At 46.9% G+C, this 24,008-nt stretch overlaps 1 protein-coding gene across 6 annotated transcripts in view; it reads left to right on the top strand.

The window, feature by feature from the left end:
- The window catches only part of Pard3 (par-3 family cell polarity regulator), a 539,860-nt gene extending 516,193 nt beyond the window's left edge, over window positions 1-23,667 (top strand). For all 6 annotated transcript variants that reach the window (XM_036187591.1, XM_036187588.1, XM_036187587.1 and 3 more), the window contains 3 exons: window positions 10,133-10,253; window positions 18,275-18,402; window positions 22,063-23,667. In XM_036187591.1, coding sequence (XP_036043484.1) covers window positions 10,133-10,253; window positions 18,275-18,402; window positions 22,063-22,405 — 592 coding nt within the window. In that variant the 3' untranslated portion in view covers window positions 22,406-23,667. The remainder of the gene's footprint in view (window positions 1-10,132; window positions 10,254-18,274; window positions 18,403-22,062) is intronic.
- The last annotated feature ends 341 nt before the right edge of the window (window positions 23,668-24,008 follow it).

The raw sequence follows: 24,008 nt of genomic DNA, 5'->3' as shown, positions 1-24,008 counted from the left end.
GGGTTGTTACCAGGGGCCACAGAGGATGGGGCGCAGCGTCCATTCCTGAGGCTTCCCACCAGCGAGATGACCTCCCTGTGATCCACAGAACATCCTGGGACGCAGAACTATCTTTATTGGAACAAACCTGCGATTAACAGTCTTGATGGTTAGCTTTTTAACCCAGAGAGTATAGCTATATGGTTTTAATTTGTTATGATTTATTATACTGAAATTGGTGTGAAATGGACAACAAATCATGGTGTCACAATCTGGAGATGAATTTTATCAGCTGAGCAAGGGGAGCGCCTGTGGGATTTGCACAAGCATCTCATAATTCTTTTCGTATTACAGATGATGAGGAAAACTGTAAAAAGAAACCGAAGGTGACATGGTATTCCCTAAGTAGCTAATTTCACATGTACACATAGACACATATAAATAGAGCTACTTGGTCTCTGTTTAGATGCCTCTGTACAATTTAAAGTGATGGATTTGTATACAGGCTGAGATCTGTTTAAGGTGATTTGTACACAGGCAGAGATCTATTTGCCTGAAATCCATTAACCCAATACTAAGACCATGGCTCCATCTCTTATGTATTTGGGTTATATATAGAAAATGAAAACATTACAAGGTATTTACCAGTCATAATTTATTTGATGTTTATATTTGAGTGAATTTAGATTCACCCACCAATAGAAAAGCACTAGGATGGGAGAAAGAGCTATCCCAAAATATCAAACACTATAAATACCCTCCTGCATCACACATACACAAAATCTGCCCCTGTTCCAAGCTAACTTTGCATGCATAATTAATTAGAGCATCACATTCTTGCTTCACAGCCTGAAGAGAAATTGAATTCAGGTGTTTGTGGAACATATGGGGGGTGTACTGCGAATTTATGACCTGCAGCTTGAGTGTAAAACCCCAAGATATTTGCTGTTAAAACTTAATGAAGCTTGTGCAGAAGAGCTATTTTTATTTGTATTTGGTAGCCAGTGCATCTCTTGGTTCAGCCTCCCTACTCCTTCTCCCATTCCTCATCAATCTTGGAGCCTGGGAGATGGTAGAAGTCCCATATACCTGACCAGCCTGCTTTAACGTTCAGCCAGCTTGAGAATTGGTTTGCTCCATAGCATTTTGGTCTGTCCAGATTTTAACTCAGCAATTTTGGCTTTGTCACTTGGACAGGTGACAAGACACAGAGGAATACCTAGACAGAAACACTTCCCTTCCACCCAAAGCAGCAAAAGTTTTAAAGAAGGGGTGATGACATTTGACCCCTTGTGAAGAAAGCAGACCTGCTGTGCAGGAGAGATGGTTTACTTCCCAATGCTTGTTGCTGTGAGAACGTGAGCATCTGAGTAGATCCCCAGCACTCACACAGAAGCCCAGGCATGGTGGTCCATAACTGTGATTTCAGTGCTGGGGAGTCAGGGACATGGGGAGGCCTGAAACTCATAGCCAAGTTAGTGAGCTCAAGATAATAATACGGAAAGCAATTGAGGAAGGTACCATGTGCACACCTCTGGTCTGCACCCTCACACATATATCTCCTAATGCTGGCAGATAACACACACACACACACACACACACACACACACACACACACGATGTGGAGGCCTCAAATTCATTGTCATCTTCCTAAGAATAAGTGTCTCTCAGAGGACAGGTCTCCACTACACTCCCCTCTGCCTTGTGCTCGTCGCTCCGGTTGAGCAGACCACTCCAGACTTGAGTGCCAGGAGGAAAAACAAATGCGAGCTTTCCCTTCTAACAGATGGGTGTAATGAGTTTAATGAGGAATCTGTATTTGCTTACTAATTTATAGCAATTAAGAACTTACTTCTGACATCTGTAGATGAAAACTATTTCTCTGGCAATGGCAAGATCAGGACTATTTCATGGGATTGCTAATCAGCACAGAACGCACCTCAGTGTCAGGAAGGTGGCTTCCTTGGCTCCGAGTTGGTGCCATAGTTTGGTGCTTCTGTTTGGATCCCTTGAGTGCAGATGCACCCCATCTGGGATTTGCCATCTCTGTTTAAAAGTTTATTTGCCTCCCGCTATCATGCTGACTGTCAGTTCTGAAAGGCTTACAACCCCTCACATCTACACTTGACATCGCAGTGAGACATTGCTTAATGATGTGAGGTGTTGCCGTTGTCGGGGCTGCCTGTTTCCAAGACTGCTTGACAAGTGTGCCCCACATCTGTTGCTCCCACCATTACTCTTTCTGTTCCAATGTCCCTTTTGCTTTAAGTGACATCCATGAAACATCTGCACTGCAGACTCAGTGTTGGGACAAAACAGGGATGTGAAAGTTGGACACCAGAAGAAGGGAGTTCTCCCAATCAACATGTTTTCAAAGATAACAGTGTTCGGAAGTGGGAGGTGGCTCAGCTTTGCAAGCTTGAAAACCTGTGTTTGATCTCAGGACACGTGTATAAAAAGACTTGCAGTGGTGCACACCTGCGATCCTAGTACTGGGGAGACAGAGTCAGGAGGATCCTCAGGCTTGCTCACCTGTCAGCTCAGCACAATAGGTGAGTGTGAGCACCAGCTAGCATAGTTGGTGAGCGTGAGCACCAGATTCAGCAAAGGGCCCTGTCTCAAAAAATAAGGTGAAGAGTGATCAAGAAAAAAAATCTAACACTATATTCTGGCACGCGTGTGCACGCACGCGCGCGCGCGCACACACACAGAGAGAAAGAGAGAGAGAGACAGAGAGAGAGAGAGAGAGAGAGAGAATGAGAATAGCTGTCAAAATGATGGAAACTTCCCAGGAAAGTTTGGGAAAAGCTTGATTGAGTGTGGATTGCATTATTTCCAGGATCTGAAATATCTGGAAATTAACTTACTGTGTTTTAATTAGGAATAGAATAATAGAATAATGGCCCCTTTTGCATCTTCAGTAATTGGGTGCCAAGCACAGGTGTGAAATTCACTAGCATTTGGAATACTATTTTGAGCTTAGGCCAGAAAGTAAATTGCTAGGGCTGAGGATTGAGCAAAAGTGAAGTGGCTGAGGGCGGAGGCTGACATGGCTGACGAGCATTTGCTGAGCAGCTATCCTTTTTAACTGGTGATCTGAAGTGTACCTGGTAAGCCAGGGTCCTTTCAAACCATAGGAAATGAATGTCTCCTTGGAGGTGACCTGTGAGCGAGCTCCCAGCAGCTCTTGGGTCTCCTTTAGACATGCACACTGGGCACAGAAGGCTCTTGAGCTCGGCAGGTGTATTTTCTCCGGGCTGTGGGGAGACAACCCAATCTCCATGAGGACTGATTTTTCAGAACACAGTGTTTTAGTAGCTGGCCATCTCCCCCCCCCCCCCCCCCCGCCCCGAAAAAAAAGAAAGAAACAAGCAATGGAGAAGCTATCTCTGGAACATTCTTAACCAAATACTGGTGTTCCAGGCTTTATTTGGGAGGGTATGTAGTGGACACTGATTTTCCAGTTATAGCTTCTATACCAGCGTTTTCTTGGTGTACTTTCTTTCAGGCCAGAACTTTGCAGAGACCATCTTTATGAATGAGAGTGTCCGAATCCCCTTGTACAATCAGCACCTTGCTTTTCCGCTCTTTTGCTCTGCCTATTTTTTGCAGCAGGCCATAGTTTTTTGGCTCCAGAGTGAGGGCAGAGTCGTGTGCATTTTTAGGTCACTTTTGCAAGTTAAAGCAATCACATGCCACTCTCTAAAGTGGGGTGGGAGTGGAAGGTACTTGCATGTACGTTAGAGGGAGTGAAGACAAGGGGTACACTGCTGTGAGGATAGATAACACACCACCTAGTAAGAAAGCCTTTGTGTTCTGCTCTGTTCCAGGCTGAGCTCCACTCCCCTCCCCGTATGTTCCTCCCCAGACCCTCTTTGTATGTGTGTGTGCGTACGGGTGTAGTACACATATATGTTCATGTGCCTGTCTATGTGGAGACCAGAGGTCAACCTTGAGTGCCCAGCTTAGTCTCTAGCCACCTTGTTTTTTGAGACAGGGACCCTTGCCACTCTGACTAGGTTGGCTGACCAGTCAGCCACAGGCATCTACTTATTTCCAGATTTTGCTGGTTCATTTTTACATCAACTTGACATGGACTTGAGTCATTTGTGTAGAGGTGTCCTCAGTTGAGAAAATGGATTGCCCTGTCGACAAGCCTGTGATGCATTTTCTTAATTAGTGATTGATGGGGGAGGCCCGAGTTCACTGTGGGTGGTGCCACCCCTTGCCTGGTGGTCCTGGGTGCTATAAGAAAGCAGGCTGAGCAAGCCATGAAAGCAAGCCAGTAAGCAGCCCTCCTCCAGGTCCCTGCCCTGTTTGAGTTCCTGCCCCGACTTCCCTCAGCAGTAAAATGTGACCTGAGAGTTGTAAGGTAGAAGAAACTCTCTCTTCCCCGAGTTGTTTATGGTCATGGTGTTTTATCATAGCAATAGAAACCTTAACTAATTCACAGACAATAAGCATGTGCCACCATGCCTGACGTTTTCTACATGGGTTTTGGGAATGCTTACATGAAAGTTACTGAGCTATTTCCCCAGTCCTTTTTATATTCTTATACTGTGGAAATGTTCTTGTCAAGTGGTAGTCAAGAACATAAGAGAGCAGACCCTTGGCAATCACATTTCAAACCCCTGCTGTATCACGTCCATAGACATCCTGTTGGACAAAGTAAGTCATCCAGCCATGACCAATGTCAGCGAGCTGTATGTTTCCTTTTTCTGCCTGACAAATTAACACAAGTTCAGTCATTTCAAACAGCACAGATTTATATTCCATTTCTGTGGGTCTGAATTCCAGACATGGCTCAGGGTCTCATAGTGGACAATGAGGAGGTTCTGCTGGCTATTACATGGAGGCTGTGCTGGTGAAGACCTGGCCTCTTGCTTGTCCTTTGCAGCTCTGGAACTCAGGGCAGGCAGCTGGATTCCAGAAGCAAGCAGGATGGATCAGGATGGATGCTATATTCTTAGGTGGTCATATAAGTGCAGTCAACACACTCAACAATGGTGGCCCCACTTTTTTTTATTAGAAACAAATATGGGTCCTACCTGCACTTGCGGATGAGTTTCAGAAAGGCAGTACACCAGAAGGTGAGGGACGTGGGAGCCACTTTAAGTGTGCCAAATATTTGCTGAATAATGTACTCTGTCACAAGCCACTGGTGATGATCATGAACAGGACTGAGAAAAAGATATTTGCATGCTCGTCCTGAGAGGACTGTAACACAGGCTTACGTCAGAGGATAGCTGGGGAAAAAATTAAGTACAAAGCTGGCCTGGGAAGTTAGGAAAGGATCCATGGAGGTGGAGTTTGATGTCCTGGTAGAATTTTGAAAGCTGAAAAAGAGAGGGTGGGGAGGAAAGAAAGATGGGAGCAAATGCATCCCTTAACCCATTTAGCTGTTCTGTTGTTCAGTGACAAATCTAATCATCACTGTCCCCTTCATGGACCAGGGCAGGCTGGCCACAATCTAGTTAGGCCTATTGTCCACCTTCAAACTGGCTTCCACGTCTTTTCTACCTTCCATGGGCATGACCAGAGGCACCAAGGTGGTGATGCCTGTTTGTGGTTGGCTCTCTTCCTTTTGAATTAGGGGTCTTAATGCTCTAACCTTGCTTCCAGGTTTCTGTTGTATAGTTAAAAAGTGTAAATGTTAAGGTATTTTTAGTCTGTAAGGAATTTATCAGTCACATCACAGATCCTTTTCTCTCTGCAAACCCTCTTTGCTCATCTAGGAAGGTAGGTCAGAAGTCAAGGCCACAAGAAAATGTGTCCAGGCTCAGCTTGTGTTGGAAGGAGAGAGTGGATTAGGAGGGCAGGGCTCTAAGGACAGATTGTCAGATTGTTGGTACACTTCAGTAGCCACCAGACATCCCTTTGGATACCAGAATTTGTGGATGCCAAAATTCCTTACTTGATGTTGAAGGACATTTGCATAGAAATCTATGAACATATGCCCATATGCTTTAAATCCTGTCTAGATTTGTAACACCTAATGACATCTGAGTGCTATGTAGCCTACCAGTGTGCTTAATTATGTATGGAATAACAATTTAAAAGCCAGTCATGGGTTGGTGGAATGGCACAGTTGGTAAAGGCTCTTGTTGTCAAGTTGCGACCTGAGTGATGGAAGGAGAGAGCCATTCTGCAAGTTCATCTCCACACCACACACATTCACACAATAAAAGGGCAATGTCTCAAGTGCCAACAGAGGTTGCATTCTTGTGATTTTAATGAATGGTGTGACAGAGTCCCATCTTTTAAAAAGTTAAGGGGGCCAGGTGGTAGTGGCACATGCCTTTAACCCCAGCACTTATGAGGCAGAGGCAGGCAGATCTCTGAGTTCGAGGCCAGCCTGGTCGATAGAGTGAGTTCCAGGACAACCAGGGCTACAAAGAGGAACCCTGTCTCTAAAAAACAAATTAATTAATTAAAAATAAGTTAAGGGGCTAGAGAGATGGCAAAGTGGTAAAGCACTCTGGTTCTTCTTCCAGAGAACCTGGGTTCAATTCCCAGCACCCACATGTTGCCTCAACCTTTTATAACTCCAGTCCCAGGGGTTCTGATGCCATCCTCTGGCCTCTGTGGGCACTGCATGTACTTGATGCACAGGTGCACATGCATATAGACACATAAAATATATATTAAACAAATTTCAAGTTATGATCTTAATAATACACCCCAATACTTCCTACTCAATGACATTTGAGCCCAAGGATGAGCCCTCTGGGGAACTGACTGCATCTTTTTCTCAGGACTGCCGTCCAGGGACCATGGTCCTCACCTTGATGCAGTGGAAATAAATGACTTAGGGAAGCAAACAGGAAAGAGCAGCTGCAGAATATAAAATGGAGGTGGCTGCTGGCTGCCAACTACCCTATTATGTTTGGCTTGTCTTGAATCAAAGAATAAATTAAGTCAGTGATTAAATTTAGGATAAAAACTGTATCTATAATTTCTCTTTAAAAAATGGAGGTGGCTAGGAGTGGAAACTCAGTTGGTAAAATTCTTACTGTGCACACAGCAGGAGCTGAGTTGGACCTTTAGCAGTCATGTAAAAAGCTGGGCCTGGTCCCAACACTAGAGAAATGGAGACAGGTAAATTCTGGGGGTTGCTGGCCAGCCAGCCTAGCCTAATCAGTGAGTCCCAGGTCCTAGTAAGGCTCTGTCAGATAAAACAAGTTAAATGGCACCTGAGAGACAACATCCAGATTGACCTATGCCTTCCACATCACCTGTACATGGACTTGTACCCACAGAAACATGAGGGTGCATATACACCAAAGGTAAATTGGAGGGCATCAGTGGGCCACATCCCTCTGGCCTGCTGGAACCAACCGCCTCCCCATCTTGCCCCACACATCACCCCCACTTAACACAGACTGTATGTGGATGCTCCTGGGCCATCGACCCTTCATTCCCACTAATTGCCAGGGAGTCATTGGAGCCTGCCTAGCTATAAAGCCTTGTTGAATGTAAGCCTGAGACCTGCCCTGACTGGCTGTCTCAATCTTCACAAGCAGCACATTTACCATATTCTCTAGGATGGTCATTCTCAGTTCAGTGAGTGGGGACAGGCAGGGCTGTGCAACCTGTGCCCTCACCCTATAATCCAAGAGCATCCAGTCAGCAGGCCTGCAGAAACTTCAGTTACACTTAGCACAAATGAGTGCATCAGCCACCATCAGAGAAATATGCAAGGCCCACCAGAAGGCTCCATACCATGTGTCCTGTGCAGTCTGCTTTCTATGGACCTCCAAGTCTCACTGCACCATTCATGCAAACTGGGCCAGAATTATCTGTAGGACAGGACTGGGAACACAGCAGAAAAAACCTACATCATTACTGAACTAAAGCCAATTTTCTTCAACCAGTATACACATGTGCACATGCACGCATGCACACACACACACACACACACACACACACACACACACCAGTCACACTACAAAAGCCAGTATTGCAAGAGGAGGCTAAGTGCTAGCATTTGGACCAAAGCTGTCTTTTGTCTGTTTATAGAGAACATCCTAAAGCCCCATCATCTCTGTTTAGATCTCTGGAAATTGCAATTTCTAGACTCCTCATTAAGACTTCTTTAGCTTCAGTCATCTCTTGAATCTACTTTGGTGCTGTTTTTATTTATTCCTCACCACTGTTGAGGCGGGGGTGGGGAATAGGAAGAAAAGAAAAGATCAGCTTTAAATTGGCACCAGCCCTAATCTAGGTTGATTGGGATGTGTAGGGATTAGTCACTATTGCTAATGAATATTTAAATCTCCTTTGGTTTTCTTGGCAAAAGAGGGCATCAGAGTTTTCAAAGCCCAGATTTGAATGATTGGCCCGTCACAGTCTGGCCTGGGAAACAAGTAGGCTGGTGCAATAGTTCCCTCTCTCAAAGCCAGGTCTTCCCTCCACACTGCCAATGGTTATTCCCGAAGGGCGCTTGATGGCCTTCCCATCCTGGGAAATCATCATCAATCATGAAACCATTGCAGCCTGCCTTCAGCTTAAGCCAGGAAAGCGCCGCTGGTTTAGCTGGACTAAGGCAAGCTGGTCTGATTCTCTAGAACACAGGCTGAAAGACAGTCGAGGGAAGAAAGAGAAGCTGGTTGGGCAGATTGGAAAAACAGGGCCCAGGTGACTTCCAGGGCTGATCCTAGAATGCCACTGAGGTTACCCAGACCTAAAATTAAGGACATTGGGACTTCCAGCTTATCACAGACCTTGGAAGGTTGGTTTTCATTACTTGCTTGGATTTCATGAGACCCATAAACGTACAGTTAATGCATAGGAAGAGTTGAGCAGTGATCCTGGTGAGGTCGGGGCACTTTGATAGTCTTGCCTATGCTCATCCTCCCATTGATGTAGGTTGGGAGCAAGAAAACCACTGTGCCTTTCCTCGATGCTCAGTTTCTGTTGCTTTGTGCCGGCAACCAGACCATCGCGTGCCCAGGTAGTCACTGGTCACATGGAAAAGAAGGAGCTATAGGTTGGTAGCCAGTGCTAATGTGCTGGAACAAGAAATGGCTGTATCTGTATTTTTATAAGCCACTGGGAATAGCGGCCCGCATGCCTCAGAGGCATGGAGGGAACTTTCAAGACTATGTGAGAAGTTTGCATGATTTGAAACAGCACATTCACAGACCTGTTAACTTTCATGTTCTCAGACTGATCCACCTAAAACGTTTGCCACTCACCTCCTTAAAATGTCGGTTTCCACACTTGCTGGGGTGAGGGTCAGTGCTGCCCTTCTCTACCAGATTACAGCTGTTCTTACTACAAAAGGAAGTCCAGAGCTATACAAAGTGAAAGTTTGTATTTGTTTGTCATTGTTTAAGCAAGTGGCTCAAACACCACCTTAACCTGATTTTTCTGTTATGTTACACACATCCATGCACAGACAGACAGATAGTCATGGTATGCACAGAGACACCCATACAGATGCATATGCATTTTGTTGTTTGCAGCTCTTCGGAAAGAACATGCTTGACCAGCACTGTATCACTGAGCTACATCTCCAGCCCCATTTTAATTTTTGGTTTTGATTTTAATTTGAAATAGGATCTCACTAAACTGCCCAGGCATGGCTAGAACTTTTGATCCTCCTGCCTCAGCCTCCCACCCAAACGTTGAAATAGGTACATGCTGCAACACCTGGCTTGTGAGGCTGAGTGTTGTTGTTGTTGTTTGTTTGTTGGGGGTGGGGAGTGTCATCTCACTTGGTTACAGATGATATTTATGGAAGATAATTATCTCTGCTTCATATGTAAAAATATAAGAATGGTGTGCCCCAGGCTAGGGAGCTGGAGGAGCTAGTCTGGACCCTAATTGTTCTGACGTCCAAAGCCACATCTTTTAGACCTTCACTGCCGGCACCTAACCAGATTATAGAAAGGAAGTAAGACTTTGAAAGGTCACTACCAAAAAAAAGATCTCTCTCCAAACACAGCTCACCTTCTCAGATCTCTGCTGGAATAGCCACAGTGAGCCTAAGCCCTGAGAACAAATGAACATTTCAAATGCCCGGATTTTGTTGTGAACATTCACTTCCTGTTTCAGTAACGTTCCACAGCTAGCTGCCCCCTTTCCCTAGCCCACTGCGATTTATGGTGACTGTTCTTGAGGGTGCTCACTGCTGCCTCTGCTCTTTTAGCAGTCGATCTACACCGAGCAACCATGACCGGATACAGCGTCTACGGCAAGAGTTCCAGCAAGCCAAACAGGATGAGGATGTGGAGGACCGGCGCCGTACCTACAGCTTTGAGCAGTCTTGGGTGAGTGTCTGCTTCCTCAGCCCAGCATCGGGGCTAACAGCTGCCCCATAAGAGAGGCCCCTGAGCTATGACCTCAGTCCTTTATGAAATAAGACAAGACGGAGCCAAATCCCTCTGACCTTTAGCATTCTGACCTTTCCCTCATTTCCATCTGGGTTTCATCATTGCTAATTTCATTTTATATCTTGTTCCACCATCTGTCCACTGTGTAATAGGTTCAAATAGTCATAAGACGAGACACCACCAAAGAATGTCTGCTCTCAACTATGTTTGTTATTAGGTTTACTCAGTGCTTTTCTGTGGAGCAGAGACAAAGTGAGTTCAGCTCCTGCTCATTTGTGTCTGTGAGACAGGTTGGTAATTCTTGGTTCTTTATTCTCTAACCCCCTTGATGTTTTTTGTTTTGTTCTGTTTTGTTTTATTGAGATAGGGTCTCATATGTCCCAGACTGGCCTCAAACTCACTGTATAATCAAGGATAACCTTGAACTCCTGATCCTCCTGCCTCTGCCTCCCAAGTGTGGTACTATAAATGTGTGTCATTATGCCACTTTTCTATGGTGCTGGGCATCAAACCCAGGACTTCATGCATGCCAGACAAGCACTCTGCCAACTGAGCCACATCCCCAGCCCTGCTGTCAAGTATTTGTTAAATCCTTGTTTATCTGTCTTCACCTCTCATCCATCCTCCACACGGCCACTTGAGTGACTTCTTTAGAATGAAACTGTGGCTGCTACTCTTGTTTCCTGCATTGGCACCTTTGAGACCCATTGGCACCTCTAGGAGTAAAGGGATGGGAGCAGGGTTGGTGCTGGAGACAGCGAAGATTTTGAAGGCTCTCTGAAGAGAGAGTCAATAAGAACTGCTCACATAGGCCAATGCAGCTATGAGCGTTGGAACTTCCTATCCTCCTGGTAGCTCAGTCCCCTCTAAGAACCAAGGAGACATATTTACAGAGAAGTACTATGACTGAGGTGGAAGAGACCAACAGGTAGAAGGCCAGGATGTCCTGATGAGGATTCTGGGATCAGGATTGCTCAGTCTGGATAGGGGAACCTGTGCATCTAGAAGATGGACCACCACAGTGGCTCAAGAAGATGCAAGAATGGCCAGAAGCCTCAGAACTGTAGTAGGAAGAGCTATGCTGTCCTTGTACTTGAGGAGCAAAGGAGACCAGTGCCTAGACCTTGCTGAGTCCCTTCAGAAAAACTCTGGGGATAAAGTACATTGTGCCAGATTTCTGGATGTGGCAGAGGGAGAATGGTATTAGGAAAGACTTGAGGGCATGTGCCCCTTCTTGGTTAGAAGAAGGATGAGCCTCCCAGCTGAAGTGAAACCTACAGGTGGCTGGGTTGAGAAAGGACTGAGTAAAAGTGGTGATCCCAGAGAGTGCAGCCATGCTCAACTTTGCCAAGTATGTTTCCTGGAATGTCAGGGTGGTCTTTGGGGCCCTTCTTGGTCCCAATACCCGATTCAGCCAGTGTACTCTGTGAAGCAAGAAACCTTGCTTCTGATTAATGATCATATGGAAGATTGATTTAGGGCTGAAAGGAGGAGGAAAAGATGTGGAGGCCGCATCAGGAGGATAGGCCTCGCCCCAGATCACGAGAGGAAGACAGCCCCTGGAATGGTAGTTGGCAGTGTGAGAGCAGCATTTGGGTGTGAAAATGCCCCCACGGAGCCCATCCTTGCCTGGCCGTGGGTGCTGTACACTGATTCAACACCGAAACAGATTTCCAGTTGTCCTCTAGAGCTGGTCTGCTCTTAGAGAGGCTTTCATTATAGGGATTCGATTTATTTTCTGGTGAATTGAGTCATCTCTGTAGTGACAGGATGGGATTGTGCTAATGCACTGGTATGTTTGGTGTGATTGACTCCATCTATCCCTAAGAGGTTTCCTAAAGCAGGGTTCTTACGTGATGTATAGTTAACTACATCTGAAGAGAGTCCTGGGAACAGTGGGAAACTTGAGAAGAAAGCAGCCACCACAGATGGAAGCAGTTGTCACATACCCGCTCTAACCTGCAAGCTCCTCATGGTTTGACAGTCCCCACACCCTGCCATGAGGGGCACTGTCAGTTACCTAGCTAGGGATGTGGCTTTCAGACAAGCATCTTCCCATCACTCACTTTTCAGTTCATGGCTTGACTTCTCAGACTTCCGGAATGCTCACAATGCCCCATTACCATGCAAGGACAAATCTGTGAAAGACTGTCTGTCCCTAAAACCCTGCAGAGAAGGTGACACCAAGAAAGCCGCTCTCAGTCCTCCTGCCTCGTCCTCCCACGTGCTAGGATTAGAGGTGTGGCCACCACTTCTGGCTTCTGACTGGTCACCTTGTGCCCACATAAAGGAACTTCAAGTTTGAGGCCAAGTGAGTGTCTTCTCAGTGCAGGGTATTTTCAATGACAGAATTTGGAAGGATTATATCTCAGTCTGAATGAAGAAGTGTCTGTGATTTGGGTGTTTCCACATTATCTCTTTAATAGGAGCAATAACTCTAGAGAAAAGACCGGAAAAAAATGTCTGTGCTTTGGAAACTTGACTACCAAAGGTCATAGGTCAAATTACAGTGTGCCAGATGCCATTGAAACTCTAGACAGACAGTGTGGCCTGTGTATTGTTTCCTGTGATGACAGAGTGGGCAATTACTCGGGTGACGAATTGGTTACCTTAGGCATGGAATGGTTTCCTCAATTGTGGATCAGAAGTTGACCTTTTCCTCTCTTTTTCTTTTTCATTTGCAAACAATTGAGGTCTTATTGAGAATTCTCCCTTTTGCTGATGACGTAAGTGGACTTATGGTGACTATCATTCCGCTCTGCACAGTAATCCTCACATCAACTCTCCCTCTTCCCTCGGTGAGAGCTGCTAGCTTCTTCAGAGAGTAACTCCTCAGGTTTCCCTTGTCCCTTCCATAGCTAGGAATCTTCTTTCTTCCCACGTGTCTGCTGACCTTGTGGCATCCTGTACTCGGAAAGTGTCAGAGCACAGCCTCATATGTTGGAACAGTCCACACTCATTTTACTTTTAAAGAACCTCAAGTTCATCTTCAAGCTGTCTGGAAAACGTAGCACACATAAGCTGTAATACTCATGCACAGTCCAGCCAGATGTATCGCAGAGAGTTTCCTAGCCAATGACTCCATCTACAGATGCATCACAGAGAGAGTGTCTTAGCCAACAACTTCGTCGACAGAGCTTCCTGGGGCAAAAATGACTGCAGGTAGCCCTAAAAACTCATCTGTTTTGGAAATGTTCACTGTAAACCCCAGCAGTATGGAATGCACCTGCTCATGGGCTTTTGTTCAAGACATGGTCTGGGTTGGAAAGAGCTGTTGTGGAACAAAAGGCCTTTACAGGAGCACAGGCCCAGAAAATTTCTGAGCTCTAATTGGAGCATTTTTCTCTCCCAGGTTGAGGAAGAGGAAAAGCAGGTTCTTCCCCACCTCATGCAGGTGCAGCCCCAACAGAGCAGCACACTGCTTCAACTCTTCCATAAGGCAACTAGGGCATGTGACTGAGTAGTCGCTGGGGCACTCATTATTATGAGGTGCTTGGGTGTGGGTGGAACCGAGAGTTGCTCTAAAGGAATTAAATTGCAGGCTGTCCACACCAGAGGACAGCCTGCCAGTGGAGCCCCTCAGACACCTAGCATTGTGCACAAGGCGATGTGCTGGCTGAGACAACCGAGAAATGGGATAATGGAGACTTTAATAGTACTGCTAATTCCTTTCCATCCCTGGTCAGTAGTGGCTGGAAGTCCTTTAGTCCTTCAAGGAGAAAACTGACCCTGGGCAGTGTGAATGGCCTGTCTTTCCTGTACTTGTTTTGTTCCTTGCGGGCTTTACAGGAACAGCATACTTTACCTTTTCCTCCATCTTCCTGGTGTGGTTTTATAATGTCCCTCCAGGGCTTTGCCTGGTCTCCTCAGGGGCCCAGTGCAAGACAGGGTTCTTCTGCATCCCTGGGTGCCACCTGGGTGAGAAGACAGCGGTTCAGTTTTTGTTGTCATTGTTTTAATCATGTGTGAAGAGGCGGCTGCTGTTGTTCCTGGTCCTTGGTTCAGAAGTCACCACTTTGATTTAAGCCTCTCAATGTGACCTTAGCTCATACAGCATGGAGGTGGCTTCTCTCAGAAATGTCCCTAGAGAGAGCTGTTTTGCAGCAGAGGGGTGTCAGTTCCTCATGGAGAAAGCCCCTTGCTACAGCCAAGTAGACCCTGTGCTTTGGGCACTATAACCGTCTTGTAGACAAACTTCCATATAACCATGGTCCATGAGGGCGCTGGGTGCTATGAGCTGCTGACTCTGTAGATCTGTCCCGAGTTCTCAGGGTACCAGGGGCTTCAGGTGGGAAGATCTCGTAAGCACACGCACTGATGGGAGAGAGTAAATGAAGGGCAACAGTGTTAATGCCAAAGCAGGCCTTTATAAAGATCCAGGGATGCGGTGTTCGGAGACTCCCCAGCATTTACAGGGGCTCTTGAGAGCTTCTCGGGTGTCATCCAGGTTCTTTGTCTTGAGACCTAGTCTCTTGCTGAACCTGGAACTCACTACTTTGGATGGGTGGCCAGTTGGGGATCCTCTGGTCTCTGCATGCCCAGTACTAGGATTACAATCATGGGCAGCACACCTGGCTTTGTTGCTGTTGTTGTGGGTTGTGGGTTTGGAAGTCATCAGCCGAGTTGTCTCCCAGGCCCAGGAGGTTACTTTTTATCTGGAACAAAAGTAAAACTTTCCAGAGTGATTTTATTGACTTGTTGCTGTGAACTAGTCACATATCCTGAGACACGTGGCCTATTAGTTTTCTCTAAAAGAAGAAGGTGGCTGGCATGAGCGGCAAGCCCTTTTGCAGGCTTGGAGAGAGAGGGCATGAAATACGGATGGGGAGGCTGAAGCCCCTGTCTGATTAGGAGATATCAGTCTGTCAGCACCTCAGTCATCCGCGTGTGCATGCTGCAGTCCCTGTGCTGATCATTCCTGAGGCCTGAGAGGGTTTCAGTAGATCCTTACAACTGACAAGGTTTGAACAGTGTCAGAAAGTGCACAGTTGAGGAAACACAAGCCCTTCGGCTTATTTTTTTCCCTCTGTCAGAATCAAATTTTCAGGCCGCTGAGAGAAACAACTTAAAAATATACCTGCATTTCTGTAAGATCTTACATTTCTTTTCACATCTCCACAAGCAGTGTGTCAAAAAGCAGCGTGAGCTTAAATCGCTGGTTACTAAATCCCGTCGCCGAATGCCAAAGCCTTCCTGACAACCTGACATGTAGAGGTAGCTTACAGTGCGTGAAGGGGAAGGAAACAGGGCACTTTGGGGGTGCTGTGCAAACCATTCAGTTCTCACTCTATATTTGCCTGCCTAGTGATGCTCCCCAAGGCTCCTGTAGGCACACCACCACCCAGCAGTTCAGTGGCATCCTGCTCATGGAAGGGAGAGAAGATGCCTGTCTTCATTAATGTGGAGGAAGCTATGTGTGTAAAAGCAGAGACTCACTGGGGAAATGCTCCATAATCTATCTGTCTGCCTGTTTATCATCTATCTATCTGTCTGTCTATCTATCTGTCTGTCTGTCTGTCTATCTATCATCTATCAATCATCTATCTATCTACCACCTCATCTCTCTTGTGTGTATGTGTGTGTGCACACTTGTACACACACACATATACACACGTGTGAAGGCACATGGAGGCCAGAAATCAGCCTCAGGTGTCCTTAGGAGCCATCTACCTCTCTTTTCTTTTCTTTTCTTTTCTTTTCTTTTCTTTTCTTTTCTTTTCTTTTCTTTTCTATTCCCTCCCTCCCTCCCTTCCTCCCTCCCTCCCTTCCTCCCTCCCTCCCTTCCTCCCTCCCTCCCTTTCTTTCTTTTGACAAGGTTTCTCACTGAAGATAGAGTTCACCCATTAGGCTAGGCTGGCTCTCAGTGAGCCCCAGGGTTCGTCCTGACTCCACTTCCCTTGGTCTGGGATTACAAGAGCCCACCGCCATACCCAGCTTTGAGGCGGGTTCTGGGGATCCAAATCCAAGTTGTTACACTTGTACGGCATGCACTTTAACCTTGGAGCCATGTCCCAGCCCCCTCAGTGCTCTTCATGCTGAAGACACATGGTGTATTGTGTGAACTGCATGTGTAGTCTCTGCCACACATCTGTCCCAGTTGGTATGATTGCGACTATCCCCCAGTACAACTGGGGTACCGGAAGTCTAATTGCTTGCCACCTAAGTTTTGTATTGGAGTGTTTTTTAAAACGTGTGCTGACTGAGGATACCTGCTTAGAGATGTTTGTCCTGGACATTGCCCTGCCAGCACATAAGATAGAAAGAGAACCTAGGCTATCGAGTTTTCTTCAGACAGAAGCTAACCTGAGGGGCTGCTCTTTAGGGGCAGGACTCACTTTGCTCTAACACTTTCCTACGAATGCTAAAGCCACTACTTTCCAAAGCCATCATTGAGTCGTGGCCTGCCACTGGCTTTCAACACTAAAAGAAAAAGTGAGTCAGGGCTTTTTAATCAGACATTCTTCACATAGGCTGTGTGCCTTGCACAAAGGGGCACCAAGATGGATGAGTCACAAGACAGGTGTCTTGGGGTACCAACAGCAGTGCGGCAATGAGCCATCCCTGAGTATTCTGTAAAGTTGCTGGCTGTTGTGATCAACACAGCATAGTATGTAATTTGATAATCCACACTCCACGCATGTTGTGTTGGCCAGAGTGTGTGGCTGGGCGGAGTGAAGATTTCTATCAGCTAGGATCACCTTGGCCAGTTACCACTTTCTGTGACCAAGGGAGTGTGTTACTTATTAACTGACAGGTACATGCTATTGGTGAGGGTTCCTGGCCCTCTTTAGCCGACATCCTTGGGGACAGAGGGCCTATCGTTGGTCACAGTGTCTCATTTAAACTGATCTTCACATTTCAAAATTGAGCTGTTACTTCCTAGCATAGGCGAGTCCTCTATATTGTTTACCATTGCTAGGACAAAAGAAACAATTACCAAATGTTCACCAGCTCAGCAAGCCTTCCTACACAGCCCATGAACTCCTACCTATGTGAGTTATAGTATCAAAGTTTTATTTATTTTTTGTTGTGGTGGATAGTTGGTTGGTTTGAGACAGGGTGCCAGGTAGCACAGACTGGTCCAGGCTACTGAGGGAGACTTTTACCTTTTGATTCCCTTGCCTGTACCTTCTGAGTTCTGGGATTACAGGTGTGTTCTATCACACCCATGTTATGCGGCGCAGGAGATAAAACTGGCACTTCCTGTGTGCTGGGTGAGTATTGTACCATCTGAACTACATTACCAGCCCTCAGTTTTGGTCTTCTAACTACCAGCCCTGGATTTGGGTCTTCTAATCCTCTGAGCATCATGTTCCCTCTGTAAGGGATGTCAACTAGCACCCATGTCAGTATTTACTGAGCCTCCCTGGGAAATACTACCAAGTTGGCCTCTCCATTTTTAGTGATGTGCCCACACCGAAGTCACAGCTCAAGATGGAGTATGCAAAACTTAGCCAAGCTATGATATAGTTCTTCTCACAAAGAGATATGGGTCAGAAGGGAGCTGAGAGGTGGCTCAGTTGGTGTAGTGATTACCCTCATGCACAAAGCCTTGGGTTCCATACCCAGTGCCACATAAACCAGGAATGCTGATCCCAGTGTTCAGGAGGTAGAGATGGGGGTCAGAAGTTCAAAGTCATTCTTCGCTACAACACAGAGAATTCAAACACAGCCTTGGTTACATGAGACCTTGTCTCAAAATAAGGAGGTAGAATAACAAATAAACTTGATGTGGTTAAACAAAATCATAGACTCTGTAAAGTGTTTCAGAGTCATTTGGTAAGAGTCAAAAGTTGGAGGCTTGACCGTGTAACTCAGGCAGAACACTTGCCCAGCATGTGCAGGTGTTGGGTTCTGTCTCCAACACTGTGGAAGACCCAGAGTTGAAGTGGCGTCACTTATGGCATGGCAGTGCAGGTGTCGTTCTCTTACTGACAAGCGGTGCATCTCTCCCACAGCCCAGCTCCCGGCCAGCGTCGCAGAGTGGTCGGCACTCGGTGTCTGTGGAGGTTCAAGTGCAGCGGCAGCGGCAGGAGGAACGAGAGAACTTCCAGCAAGCACAGCGCCAGTACAGCTCCCTGCCAAGGTGAGCTGCCCTCTTCCCAGCTTGGACCGTCTCACCAAGGACTGGGCAGCGCAGGCATGCTTGAGTTGGGAGGGGTACTGCGCATCTGATGGGAGCATGACCAAGAAGGCCAGCATCTGCACCTGTGCAGACCCAAAGTGGAACCCCACTCCCCCATGTGCAAAGAGAGACTCTAAGCACGCTTTTGCTTGCCTGGCTCCCAGAATTCTGGGGTGAATGCTGCTGTGTACACCTAGGCTCTGTTACGGCAGGACTGAGTACTCTGGGCATGCACATCTGTGGATAGGCGGTCACAAACCCCATTTTAATTGCCCTCTGTCTCTACTGTCATTCTGCCTGGGAGTGCAGAGAGTCTCAGGGGTGCTTGGCTCATTAACTGACAACCCAGCTTAGGTGTTGGGCTTGTGAGGGACCTCTGCTCCAGCTGCCTTCTGTTAAAGAACTAGAACTCTGTCACATGACTGACCACACCGCCACACACTGAATTCACCCCCATTTTTCCACCCGAGTCTTCGTCCCAGAAAATATATAGTGCGGAATAAACATATTGAAAACCCTGCAGGTTTCCAGCCTCCTCCAAACAAGTCACTTGTATGTGACAGTTACTAGACATTTGTTTTCCTGTCTTAACCATGATTTGAACAAAGCAGTTGGAGGAAGGTGGTGCTTATCTGTGCACTGGCTGATCCATGTGACAATGAGCTTGCTTTACTTTCTGATAAAGGCAAGTTCCTCTAAAGTTCAGTAATCTCCGTGACAGCCTGCAGGAACTCAACATTCACAGTGGTGAGCCAAGAGGGTGTACAGCCAGTTCCCTCCAGAACACGTGGTAGTGGTGTGCAAACACGTCCATTCTGTTTCTGCCCCCCTTTAGTTCTACCCCCTGTGTGTACAAATAGGTGCATTTTGTGTGGGTCCATATGTAGGCACTAGTGCACAGGCATATGCGTGTCCATGCATGTGGAGGCCTGTGGACAAGCTCAGCTGATACTGGTCAGGTATCACCAATCTTGCTCCTGAGACAGTGTCTCTCACTAAAGTTAGAGCTCATTGCTTAGCTTAGGATGGCTGGCCAGTGAGCCCCAGAGAGTCTCCTGTCTTCAAGCACTGAGATTACAAACACAGGTAATCACACGTGGTTTTTATATGGGTTCTGAGAGATTTACCTCAGGTCTTCATGCTTATAAGAAGAACACTTTGCCACTGAGCCATTTCCTCAGCCCTCTACATGGGGAACACTTACTGACTGCCTTCTTTTCTTCCTCTCTTGAGTTGGCACATTTCTAATCCTCACCTTAATGAAGAATATATGGACACCAATAGCTTCCTTGCAAAGGAAAGTAAGGTGTGTGTGTGTGTGTGTGTGTGTGTGTGTGTGTGTGTGTGTGTGTCCCACATACCCTATTTCAAACCACAGGACTTGCTTTATTCTACACTCATTAATCTGAAGCAAATTTGAGCTACAAAACAGTGCCTCCTCCCACACCCACCTCCTCCTCTTCTCATCCAGGCCTGACAAGTCTCAGTGACTTTTCACAAATTTTAATGCAGAAGGAACCTGCATTTCTGGGCTGACTGCAACACACCTTTCTATGCAAGGGACATGCAGGATCTGGGAGGAAGGCAGCTATAGGTATCCAGAGGCTGTGGATGAAGAGGTGACAATGTAAAACCCCAGGGTTCATGTTAACACTGTCCGTCCGTCACATCTCTGGTCAGATTAGTTTATGACTTTTTAAGTGATGATAATCAGTGCTTTAGGCAAAGAAACTTACTCCATCCCATCTGAGGATTCGGCTGTGGCTCCCATGAGGAAAGCCAGATGGGAGCCGCCGTTCTTCTCAGTGGCTCACAGAGCCAGTGGTGACATTGAGAGTTTAATTCACTTCTCATCTGCAATGTCTCCCAACTACAGTTGCAGCCATGTGGAAAATGGGCAGGTTCTACCCCGGACCATATTGCCAGCGTTCCAGAACATTCAAATGCCATCACTCTGTTCCTTTGGGAGGCGTGGTGGCTTCCCACAGTCTCCTCATGCATGAGCAATGTTGTGTATGCTTATACTAGAGGCTGAGCCTCGCCTTCTGCCACCAGATGATTCCTGCTGATAAATGGAGCAATAATACATTTTCTTTATGAGAGTTGTCTCTCCTCCCTCTTCCATTTTCAAGAGGAAAAATAGGGCGGCATGTCTTCCTTCCTGACACAAAATTGTTATGCTTTATCAAAGGCAATCTTATTGCAAATTCATAGAAGTATCTAGATCCTTGATAGTAAATTAAAGATGTTCAGAATCATGTTTCCCGAAAACCACAGCAAGTCTCTTGCAGAAGTGGTGGGCTGTGAAGTGTCTTTCTGGCTTGGTTTGTCTCCCTATCCTGGGGTAAATAGGAAATGGGTTATCTAGTGAGGCACCTGGCCTTTGGTGAAGAAAACCTTTGAGGTGGAATAAATAATGTTTCCAGGCAGGAAGTTGCGCAACATGACCTATGCCAGCTACTGACACACTGGACCCCTGAGAGCCAGGCTGGAGATCCAAGGAGCTGCCTGTTGCATTATTAGCTTTGTTTTCTGAGTGATTTGTTGTTGTTTGAGACCGTCTTCTGCCACCCAGGCTGGTCTCAGACTTACTGTGTAGCCAAGGATGTCCTTGACCTTCTGACCCTTCTGCCTCTACTTCCCTAATGTTGAAGTAATAGGCATGTGCTCACAACACCTGGTGTCCGTGGTGCTGTGGATGGAACCCGGGCCTCCTGCATCCTCGGCCAGTGCTCCGAGCTGAGCCTGGCCCCAGCCCTCTGATGGCTGCATTTCCATCCTTGTCCGAGCTCATACTCACATCCCATGAGGTTCCCTAAGACAGAGTGACATCTCAGTCTCTAGAAGATGCTCACGAACACCACACACCAGTTTCTGTCATTCTGTCAGCTGCTAGGTACAGTGCTCATTTGGACTGTTTAGACTTGAACAGTGACACCAAAGTGAGCAGCAGTTCTTACAAAGCTAGATGCTGCCTGACCTCTAATACTTACCCACTGGTGTCTGCACCCACACTACAGTGGGCATGGTCACCCTGAGCCAGAGGGCACCTCAAGCTAGGAGAGGCACCTGCTTCTCCATAGCTGCTGAGTCTGGGCCTGTCTTTTGCCCTGTCAGCGTTGGTCACTTCAGCTGAAACTAAGGACTTGCTGAGGACAGTCACTGTTTGTTTGTAGTGTGGCACAATGCAGGTGCGGGGGGGGGGGGGGGGGGTGTGTGTGTGTGTGTGTGTGCACATGCATGTGTGTGCACATGAAGGCCGGAGCACACCCTCAGGCCTCATTCCTTAGGAACTGTCTACCTTGTTTGTTTGATATAGGGTTTCTCACTGGGCTGGAGCTCACCAGTTAGGCTAGGCTGGCCGGCCAGCAAGCCCCGTGGATCTCCTTCTCTCCCCTCCCTAGTCCTGGAATTGCAAATGTGTGTTACCCCACCCAGCTTTTTACTGTGGATTGAACTCAGATCCTCAAGCTTGGGCAGCAAGCAATGTCAATTTTGAGATCTCCAGCCTCCACCATGGTATCTGGTGGGTGATCAGGTCATAGTGATATTTGCTAAAGCCTGCAGATTCGTTCCCCCACTCCCCCCAATCCCTGACTGACTTCTTTGCTTTATTGCTAGGCAAAGCAGGAAGAATGCCAGTTCCATATCACAGGACTCCTGGGAACAGAACTATGCCCCTGGCGAAGGCTTCCAGAGTGCCAAGGAGAACCCCAGGTATTCCAGTTACCAGGGCTCCAGGAACGGCTATCTTGGTGGGCATGGCTTCAATGCCAGGGTCATGCTGGAAACCCAGGAGCTTCTCCGCCAGGAGCAGAGGCGGAAAGAGCAGCAGCTGAAGAAGCAGCCCCCAGCTGATGGAGTCAGGGGACCCTTCCGGCAAGATGTGCCTCCGTCTCCATCTCAGGTGGCCAGGCTAAACAGACTGCAGACACCCGAGAAAGGGCGGCCCTTCTACTCCTGAGCTCAAATGAAGGTGTCAGCACTTCATGTCATGCAATAAAGGACGTGTTCCTATGAAGACGTGCTTTGGAGTTTTCAAACCCTGCGGTGGGACTACGGAACACTTCTGTCGCTGGTATCAGTGCCTTTAAGCAGCAGGAGCAAAGAAACGGAAGGCCTTACCGTCTTTGCCACTGCGTCTCAGCGTCTGTCTCACGGAAGGAACCCCCTCCCGACAATCCCGAGTTCAAGGCACCTGCTTCTCTGCAGTACTGGAAGCTTCAACTCCATGCATAAGATGCCTCTGGCTTGGGTGTCACAGCTTTACCTTGGAGAGTGACCCTGAGGCTGCAGATGTTGCTGACCTTTCTCCCCTGGGCTCTCGGCTAGAGTGTTATCTCAGCCTCTGCTAGATGAAAGGGAGTGCAGCGTGGACCAGGAAGGAGGGCTTCCCAGGAATTTGCAGCAGGGTTGCCCCTGGTTCTGGGGCTTGATCTGGGTTTTCTTTTCTTTCCTCAGTTCCTTGGAGCATAAAGGCTCTGGGCAGTAATGAAGAAGCTAAACGATATGCCAGTGCTGTTTGGCTATCAGGGGGTCCCTTCCAACTGCCTTATATCGTCACTACCCATATCACAATGATTCTAGTCTGCGTTTATAAATACACTTGTTCAGTCACATTCATGACACTTGGGAACAAGGGACATGGGAATGGCCTATTGTGCACACACCCTGAGGAGGGAGGTGAACGGAGGGAAGAGTCTCTGAGGAGCGATGACCAGTCTATTCTGTGGTCATCCTTGGTGTTTTCCTTCATTTGCATTGCAAGGTTGACAAGGAAGGCACAGAGTGGGACCAGGAAAAAAAATCAGTCACTTTGGATTCTGAAAATTAATCTCAATACAGTTTTTGAGGTTGGAGTCAGGATTTGTCTCCTATACACACATTATGTGTCCTGTCCAGGTGCGACCACATCACTAAGTAATTCTGCCATGAAACACAGAAGAAATAAGAGAAAAGCCATCCCACTTGAGAACATTCTGATGTCCCTGAAGAGCACTAGGAGTCACATTTCCGTGCATGCCTGTGTCACAAGGCCCTTGACGCTCCCACTGTTCATCTGTTGGTCTGAACATCTTGTATTGTAAACCAAGGCTGGGTTGCTAAAGTGCCTGCAAATCTCCATGTGAAAGAAAAAATCCTGAGATAAAAGGCTCAGAGTACCATGTATTAACAAAAAAGGAAGATAGAAAAAAAAGACATGTATTGATACGCCTATTTTTTTTTTTTTTTTTTTTTACTGGCACATTGTATTTTTTGTGTAGACTTGTTTTTAGAAAATATGCGAAGTGTCCACAGGCCCCGTGTCTCTTTGCATCTGTGTGTGATGGCTTTATCTGTTAATGACTCGCGCGGTGTTTCCAATGTAAGTAAATGTGGTGACCTTGGACGGCAGTGGCTTCCTCACAGCTTTCCTAGGCTGTTGGGAACAGCTGTCCCTGTACATATAAGACTTCTAATAAAAGGCATATTTCTTCCTGTTCTCTGAGTGTCCCTAGTTTTCCTGTCGGGTCTTTCATAGCTGGTTTTTTAAAATATATTAACAGATGTCTGTTTTTTTCATAGTT

This window comes from Onychomys torridus, chromosome 5 (genome assembly GCF_903995425.1).
Source record: "Onychomys torridus chromosome 5, mOncTor1.1, whole genome shotgun sequence".
Taxonomy (NCBI): Eukaryota; Metazoa; Chordata; class Mammalia; order Rodentia; family Cricetidae; genus Onychomys; species Onychomys torridus.
The sequence above is the reverse complement of the archived record's forward strand: the minus strand, read 5'-3'. Positions and strand labels throughout refer to the sequence as shown.